Here is a 9,487-nt window from a genome sequence, read left to right on the forward strand (position 1 = left end):
ACAATTTGACAGACATCCAGTGTACATTGTCTCCGTAGATGCTTACCAGTTCTAAAAACTTTTATCTCTGCATGAGTATCACAGTAACATCCAAGGGACCACTGCTTTTACTAGCTGGATTATCATTTGGGGGCAACAAATGTACAGTTCATCTGCTAACTCCAGTTTCAAATGTCTTCCAAAACCAGCCTGTGTTTCTTGTGCAGGATTATTGCATCTAGTCTTTCAGAGGAAGACATCCTCCTTTGGATAATCCCTTCCCATCCAGTCCAGGAAGCAGTGTATTCAAAATACTTGTTTCCCCCAGTCTTGTCCCAGCTCTTCTGAGAGAGAAAAACTACTAGTAAGGCCTAGAATGGGTTGTGCCTCACTAAATTAATTAGGAAAGAGATCATTATAAGTGGTTTGGCTTTCATTCATTTTGAAATGAATCCACATCCACGAATAGCAGCAGTCGGCCACTGTAACAACGTATAGACTGGTAGATTCGAGACCAGTAGCACCTTAAGATCCAACAAGATTTCCAGGGTATAACATTTGGATAGTCAAAAACTCCCTTTGTCAGATACCTGAAACACAGAGACTGTTCATCATCCCTGAGAGTATGAGTCAGCCAGCTTCTGACCCTAGGCCATCCTTCCCTCGTTTAAATTTCTTGTCCAGGAAATGCTATTTTGTCCGATTCAGAAGATCAGGGACCAGTTCATCAGAACTCCCAAACTAATTCCTAAAGGGATCTGAGCTCTTTCCTGAGCTCAGGCAGAGAAGAGCGACAGCTCTAAAGATGAGTGAATTCTTCCAAGAGCCTTGGTAGGAGTGGTTTTGATAAAGCTCATGAGGCACTAGTCATCTCCACATTGTAATAATCAGGCTCATCAGATAAGTACTGCCTATGATATCAATAACTGTGAACAAAGAATTTGCCCAGACAGCCGTGCTTGGACTGTGAACAAATTTCCTGGTGCTCAAAAAAGGCCGTTTCCTGTCTTCCAATTTTATTTGTGTAAATTCTTTGCTGAAAGAACTTCCCCTTAGTGTGGGTTCTCTCTGCAGAGTCTGGATTCCCATCAGTCTCCCAACAATGTCTGTGGACATGTTTGCGTGTTTCTGTCAGGAAATGTCTGTAATGGGCATAAAGGATTCTGATGCAAACACAACTCCTTGGATTGAGTAGTTAGCTCTTGTGGTTAAACAATTTTTTCTGTAATAAAGTAACATGGATTTGACATGAAACACTGAAATATATTCAAAGTGTTCAAATATGAAATGTTTTTTTTCCCTCCCAAAGATATGGCTACTTCATAATTCTGAGAAAGAACTTGTATGTACTCAATCGCTGTGAGGAAACTTTGAATTTTAATTAAGTTTGGAAACATAGCTATTGCTGAACTAGAAGCAGGGCTGAATTTATGATAAACCTTTGAATTGTGTTTTTTTTTTTCCCAGCTGACTTTGGATGAGAGTTAGTGCAAAATGAATTGAATAGTTTTTGTGTACTTCCAGACTTCTGGAAATGGCTTTTTAATTAGTTTGTTAATTACAAACTGAAATTACAGTTCACAAAAGATACATGCTAGAAGTTGAAAAGCTCTGGAGCAATTGCAAATGCCAAAAACGAAAAAAAACTTTGATTAAGGGTCTTTAATATATGTTCATTTATATATGTATACATATATCCATGCAATGATTTTAATTTTGATTCTGCTACTAAAAGATTTTCAGCACAGATTGCAAAATACCAAGAGTTCGATCTGGACTAATTAAGCTGATTTTGACCCAAACTTTTAAGGAGTCTTCATTTCCTAACAGTGAAAAATGAAGTGAATGGTTTTTTGTGCTTATGCCTGTTTTGAAAAACAAAAACCATCCATGCTGGAAAACAATTCTACGCCTTTCTAGAAAAGCATGCACAGAAGCATGCTGGGCGCCCGGAGTATGGACCATGGGTACACAATATTCCCATACCACAACTACACAGTTCCAGAGGCCTCATGACATTTTGGGAAGTGGAATAGTTGATTCTAGGAACTACCTGGTGACCTCTCAATCTGGTAGAACTGGATGTTATGGCAGCTCTTTGTCAAGTTTTCTTTTCTCTCTCTTTGACACATTTATCTCCATTGTGACATCATCACATTGTGTTTTTCCCTGCCTGCTACAGTCCATAATATAAATGTGGCTAAACACTATTTTGGGAGGCAACCCTACACTGAGCATCATATCTAGCTGACAACTCCCATCTTTATTGTGGGGAAGATTCTTATGCATCAGGACCATTTGTATAACCAGTTACAGTGACCTTGGGAAGCTAACCTGAATCAAGATCAGTGCTAGCATAAAAAATTCTGTGGGGCTGGATACAAAGTGGCCTTCCTTGTGGGTGCACCAAGATGTGATATCCTCTGTCTGTTCTGTCACCTGCTAGGGAGGGGAAGTGGGAAACAGACTCAGCCTATGTGTTCCCTTCTCCACACTGAGTCAGGAGACTGTCACAGTGGCCAGCACTGTTCATACATTACGTGTTCAACAAGAACATTAGCAAGCTTGCAGTGGGAGATGGGGGAGCAGAGTAAGTGACAGTGGTCCTTTAGAACAGTAACTGTAATGAAGTGTTTTGACAGCAGACAGCAGATATCTGAATCGGAGCCAGTGTGTTTAAAACAAAAAATTATAACCAGAGATGGGTCATTAATCTTATTTTATTCCACGTCAGAATCTAATAGAATCTGGATTATTTTGGGGGCATGCACACAGTAGTATTATCTAAAGCAAGAGGAGTGTGAGGTTCATTCTGTCTTTTTGTGGCACGCACACAGTAGTATTATCAGGGGTCGTTTCGTAGAAAAAGAGCTAGGGGAACTCATTAGCATAACTCATTAGCATATGCCACACCCCCTGACATCAGGGGCCCGGCGGTGGACCTGCAAGGCCGGCGGGAGTGCGAGGAAGCCCCGCGAAGGCCCTCCCTGGCCCCAGGCAGGCAGGGGTGGGGAGAGGCGGGGAGGAAGCAACTTACCCTCCCTCTTCTCCTGCCTCCTCCTGTCTGAATGAGGGCCGGAAGCGGGGCAGCCGGAAGCAGGGGGCGGGGCTTCGTCGTGTGCCCCGCCCCCCGCACCTCACCCGGGGGAACTGCGATCCCCCGCGATCCCCCCCGAAATGACCTCTGAGTATTATCTAAAGCAAGAGGAGTGTGAGGTTCATTCTGTCTAAGCAGCTATAGGTTTTACACATTTCACTGCTTGGGAATGCATCCCCTCCCCCAAAGCTCCTGGAAGAATTCCCGGCAGTTTGTATGCATTATGAACAATGTCCGTCTCTTTGATCATGCGACAGTCTTGAATTTCTGTAGCATGAACTGTGTCTCAATGATTTAGCAAGTATCTTGTTTATGAGATCTGTAATCAAAAAGGGTAGATGAAACATTCTCAGCCTAACCTACTTCACAGGGTTGTTGTGAGAGATGGGGCAACTTTGAGTCCCCATTGGGGAGAAAATAAGGGCATAAATCGCTGGCTCTTCGGCTTTGAAACGGAGATGAGCACCGCAACCCTAGAGTCGGATTCGACTGGCTTTCGAGCAAGGAAAACCTTTACCTTGACCTTGATGGATGTAAAACCTGCATTAGCTGTGTTTTTCTTCTGAACCCTTTCCTGCATTAACAGCATCTATACAAAAATCAACGAAGGATTCAAAAGCATGTCACTATCATAGGAAGACTCATTTTGAGAGACTGGACTGGGAGTACTCTTAGAGTTAAAATATACCTATTTGAAAAGATACTTTCATGTTAGAAGTTTCTTTTTTTCAGACGAGGCATTCAAAGCTTCTGAAACACATCGATAAAAAAGACACAAATATAAAAGACACAAGGAGCTAAGGCTAACAAATTTACACTTTGGAGCACTATCTTTAGGTAGCTCTCTGCAAAAGACAGCTGAATCTTATGGCACAACTACAAACTACTTAAACGTCAGGGACACATCAAACAAATGTGCATTTTATTTTTTTAAGTTTTTGATAGTGGTCTTGTTTGTGAGGTCTGCGAATATTGCTACTACAGAGTGAACAGATTTAACGAATGGCTTGGATCATATGGTAAATTTATGCTAATTTGCTCACTGCAGACCCCATTCTCCGCTCATGTTTTTATGAAGAGCCCTCTGTCCTAAAGGGGACACTTGAGGCTACAGGAGGAAAAGAATGGTGAGAAGGTCTTATTCCACTGACAGAAATGCCTTCAGTGAGTGGAGACTTACCACAGGATTCACGCCAATGGGCTTTCAAAATGGTGCCATTCTTGGCAGTCATCAGACAGTGTGACCCATGAGGGGAAAGGGGGATTCCTCCTTTAAAAGGACAGAAATGCCTTCAGTGAGTGGAGACTTATCACAGGATTCACGCCAATGGGCTTTCCAATCATCAGACAGTGTGACCCATGGGGGGAAAGGGGGATTCCTCCTTTAAAAGGGAGACTCTGGATGAGTCTCCATATCCTGCTGCTAGTTCATCAGGACAAGATGTGGGAGAAGGAACAATCTTTGATCATTTGTGGACTTCTTGTGGGAGGGCTGCTGAAACCTCTCTACCAGGCTGAACACAGCCTACTATACATGTATGATGGACCACCCAAGGCTTGATGAAGCCCTGTGTTTGTTGCCTGAGGGGGACTGTAGGAAGAAGGGCATTAAAAAAACCTTTCATACAGCAATACTGGACTGTGCTGGATTGCTGGAGTTTGTTGGATTACAAAGATGTTCAAAGACGTTTAATCTTTTCCAATGTTTTTCAGTATAATAATCAAATCATCCCTACTGCTGTCTAAGTAATAACAGTACATTTTGTTTCATTCCTGGTCAACACAGAGCAAATTCCTTTAGGGGAAATAAAACAAAATGGTAGTAAAACTGTAACATATTGTGATTATATGCTGGTGACAGTATGCACACATTTACAAGCATCTATTTTCCTTGGACATCTGTGGTATACTCTCTGAAGTTAGCTCCATGTTTGATTCTGGGCTCAGAAGACAGACCATTTTTTCATCTGTTTGTGGCAGTACTTGGCTATTGCACAAATCTCTAACTTCTTCTGCTTTCTGGGTTAGCTGGATGACCATGACCTTTGACTGGCATTTGGTTTCTCCATCAGCTGATGACGGTTGACAGTGAAAAAGCATGAGAAAGCATTTGTAGAACTGGGGAAAAAACACATCCATTTTAATTTTGCTAGACTATAGGTTTCTGTCTATACATCATTAAACAAAGTTAGGGAGTCTAACACATGATCATAACCACCCCACACCCATTATCAATTGTTTTTGTGTTAACTTTTTCCTCTCAATGCACAAATGACAAACAGGTTTAATACAACAGTTCACAGTTCAATTGGGGAAAAGTAAAAAAGAATTTAATTTTGAATTTTGGCGCCTAATCTGCATGTCCCTCATTAACTATTACACTTTTGTAATCATTCAACTCTTTCATTTCCCTGTACAGGCAGTCTCTTGAAGCATATCTTTATGTACCATTGATGAATTTTAATTCATTAGTTTATTGTTAAGAAATATAAGAATTTAGTGTTTCTTGTGTTTCCTGAAACAGAATTTATCAAAAAGTTTAATTGTATTAACCAGGACTTAAAACAATTTTCCTAACTTTTATAGGTATTAAATTACTTGGCATAATGAAGTAGGCTGTCATCAGTTATAGCTCTTGTGAATGTGTTTATCTTTATACTTGTGAGCCACCAACTATACTTCTCCGTTTCATGACCTTTTATCCCTATTGGTCACATTGTCTTGGCTGTGTATATATTTCTGCTTACTGATGTGTTAACTTCCTGCATTTGATGAAGTGGGTTATAGTCCACAAAAACTTACACAATGGTAAAGCTATTGATGGTCTGTGAGGTTTTTGCTGCCACAGACTAACCCATGCATCACACTGGAAGTAAGGACAAGAAACAAAAGATGGGCATTGTCTTTAGACAGTTAAAATTTAAAATTTAAAGAAAAGGGAAAATGTTTGAAATACTTGACTCAATTCATATTGATTTAAATGAGTTATGAATTAATGTAACGAAGCTTTTTTGAGGATCTCCTCTCTTGGGTTTTTAGATAGTAGTTGGTTTTCTTTTCTTTCTCCATGTATGTTTCCCTTCCCTTTTCTGTAGTATTTTGTAGTCTTATAAAAACTAATAAAAAATCCCCCCCGGGAGCTTATAAAAAAAAAAAGAAAGAAACAAAAGATGCATGGGCAGGGGTTCTTTATTCATGTTTCCAAGCCCAGTCGTAAACTTTGTGCAGCCTAGGTAAGCCTGATCCCACCCCACCCAAGAATTAGCTTCTATTCAAATTACCTTCAGCTGACTTCTAAAGATCAAAAGTGAAGGGGCCAGGCACACCTCCTTGGGTGGGGAGGTTGTTCCATAACCATGAGGCTGCCACTGTGCACCCACCAAACATACATCTTTGCATGGTGAGTCAGGAAGGCCTCTCCATGGAGAAGATGGCATTTGTGATACCCTGGCCCCATTATGATTGATTTAAGGATGAAAAATGGTCTTTGCCCCGTCTTGTCCATTTCTCTGAATTTTAGTTTGGAAGGGAAAGACCCTTCATAAACGTCTTACAAATGGTTTCTAAATGGTTTCAGTAAAAATGAGTGTATGGTGAGCAAGTGTCCTGACTTGCATAATACTTGCTTTTAAAAAGTGTTCAGGGGGGAAATACAGCAATCCTCAGCACACATATTTGGCAGTAATTGTGATTATTTTATTGGGGCTGACTTCCAAAAAAACATGTATAAGCTAAGGCCATACATCAGTTAAAAAGAAGAACAGTATCTGTATCCACAATAAGGATGCATTCACCTTCAAAGAGGCCTGCTGGTATAACTGTACTATCTAAATAGAGTTACACACTTCAGCACTTCAGATGAGCAGTCATATTGGTCTGCAGTAGAAAAGCCAGATTCGGATCCAGTAGAACCTTATAGACCAACAAGATTTCTGGGGTATAACATTTATATATTGAGTCAAAGCTCGCTTCATCAGCTGTCTGACAAAGGGCGCTTTGACTCTCAAAAGCTTGTACCCTGGAAATCTTGATGGTCTCTAAGATGCTATTAGACCTAAATTTAGCTATTCTACCCTTCTATGACTTGAATAGACTTCACTGACATTACCTCAAATGGAGTTTATTATGCTGTCCCGCAGAGGCCCTTTCTGCACTCTCCTTTTAATCCATGTTCACTGTGGTGTCCTCCAAGCAATTCTGCACTAAAATCGAATTCGACCCTTCTTTTTAACTCAGGTTTTTTTCCCCATTCTGCACTAAAATCGAATTCGATCCTTCTTTTTAACTCAGGTTTTTTCCCCATTCTGCACTAAAATCGAGTTCAACTCCTTTTTATTCCACACACACCCCTTCTGCATTACATTGAGGAATTTCACATTACCTTTTTTAACCCGTTTTGAAGCTGTTTTTGATCCGTCATGGAGTAAACCGGTATAGGGCTGCCATTTCACACATGGCTTTCCCCTTCCGGTAAAGAGCTGGATCTGAAGCAGTTTGCCATTTCAGACTGCACCGCTTTTTCCCAGCCATTTTTCGGCTGGCTTTTTTTTAACGTTCGCTTTAGAGTGCTATAGTGCTATAACACAACACTGCAGGCATTCCAATGGGGTTGATATAATACTGTTTCGCTATAGCGCTATAAAGTGTACGTTTTTTAAAAAGCCGGAGATCGCCCACGTGGGCGAAAAACGGCAGGAAAAAGCACATCAGAACTGGGAAAGGAAACTGAAGACTACTTGGAAGCGGTTGACAGGTAAAACGCTTCAGCCCCATTTCCTAAACAGGACAGAAGCGTTTGTGTCTGAAATTACAAATATATTCTGATAGGGAACTGGTTCTAAAACGGTTCTGTCTGAAATGACAGCGCAGAAACCGTTTGGGAACCATTCCTCTTTCGGATTATATCGTCTGTCTGAAATTCCTCATTATCTCACTTCAGTGGTCAGCCCAGTTTCAGCCTACTGTTGCTGTGGACTTAAATTGCCTCGACTCGAACACTGAGAAAATCTGGAGTGGCAGGCAAATACGGAAAGGGCCCTGAATGTAGCTGGGTTTTGTAAAGTTTCTTCCTAAATGACTATCAGAAACCCATCTGATGCAGATCAATATTTAACACACAAGGGCCCCGGTCACATGTGCCAGATAACGTGGGGGGGAGGCATGGCTATTTGCGCCGTCGCAAGTTGACCCGCCCCAAGGCAATCAGACACGACAGCAGTGTACCGGGTTTCTTCCCGTGGGTGTGTATTTCTGGCGTGCTCCAACGAGGAAGCACAGAGGCAAAAGGAGCACGCTGGAGCGATCACACAAAGCAAGTCCGTCTGCGGCCCGTCGCAAACCATTTGAGAGTGGACTTTCACAGGTACTTTTTAACTCTGCTTCTTTGGCTGACTGCTACGGGTTGCTGACAGGTGTGGGATGCTGGCCAGATTTGTTTGTTTGATCATGCCAGTAAAATCTGGCCGGCATTTGTGAGTATCCCGTGGCAAATTCTGCGTGTGATCGGGGCCAAGGTTACTTTGTTTGCTATACTTAAGAGGGAACCTTTCTGAAACAATGTGCAATAAGGTGCTACAATGCGAGAACCTTATGCTAAGGATCAACTGCAATAAAGTTTTGTTCCATCGAGTCACTTCAGACTTATGGTGACCCTATGAATTAAGAACTTCCAAAACATCCTATTGTTAACAGTCTTGCTCAGGTCTTCCAAACTGAGGGCTGTGGCTTCCTTGTGTTTGGTCCCCCTCTTTTCCCACTTTTCCTAGCATTATTGTCTTTTCCAGTGACTCTTTGCAATGGTCAGTGGTTTTCAGTAACTAAACTTTGCAACACTTATGTAAATGTGAGAGATGAAGCGTTTTTTGTATTTTAAAGTGACATCGTAGTTTTCTACTCTATAACCTTAATTTTAATTTTATTTATTTATTTAGGAATCCTCATCATGATGTCAATGTGCAGTGAAGTGCACGTATACGAATACATTCCTTCAGTCCGACAGACTGACCTTTGCCACTACCATGAACTGTACTATGATGCAGCTTGTACCTTGGGGGCTTACCATCCACTGCTCTACGAGAAACTGTTGGTGCAGAGGATGAACAAAGGATTACAGGACGATCTGTACCGAAAAGGAAAAGTGATTTTGCCAGGGTTCAGGTCAGTGAAATGCCCTGGACAAAACCGATTCCCCTACACTTAAGAGGGAACCTTTCTGAAACAATGTGCAATAAGGTGCTACTGTCGTACTATAAACAACAAAAAATACTTGAAAAAAATGGATTCTAGACCAACCTAGTCTTGCATCTATAAACTGTAATTAGGTAGCAGGCATGGGGAGAAGTTCTTGCTTCTGAAGCCTGAGTATTTATTATTGCTTTGCGGATAGAGGGTTTTTTGTTTTCTTGAGGCTTA

General features: G+C 41.4%; 1 protein-coding gene across 1 annotated transcript in view; it reads left to right on the forward strand.

The window, feature by feature from the left end:
• The window catches only part of ST6GAL2 (ST6 beta-galactosamide alpha-2,6-sialyltranferase 2), a 37,491-nt gene extending 28,216 nt beyond the window's left edge, over positions 1-9,275 (forward strand). Inside the window, exon 5 of the mRNA XM_015428589.1 lies at positions 9,007-9,275. Coding sequence (XP_015284075.1) covers positions 9,007-9,275 — 269 coding nt within the window. The remainder of the gene's footprint in view (positions 1-9,006) is intronic.
• Positions 9,276-9,487: the final 212 nt, after the last annotated feature.

This window comes from Gekko japonicus, unplaced genomic scaffold (assembly GCF_001447785.1).
Source record: "Gekko japonicus isolate JY-2015 unplaced genomic scaffold, Gekko_japonicus_V1.1 scaffold718, whole genome shotgun sequence".
NCBI classification, from domain to species: Eukaryota; Metazoa; Chordata; class Lepidosauria; order Squamata; family Gekkonidae; genus Gekko; species Gekko japonicus.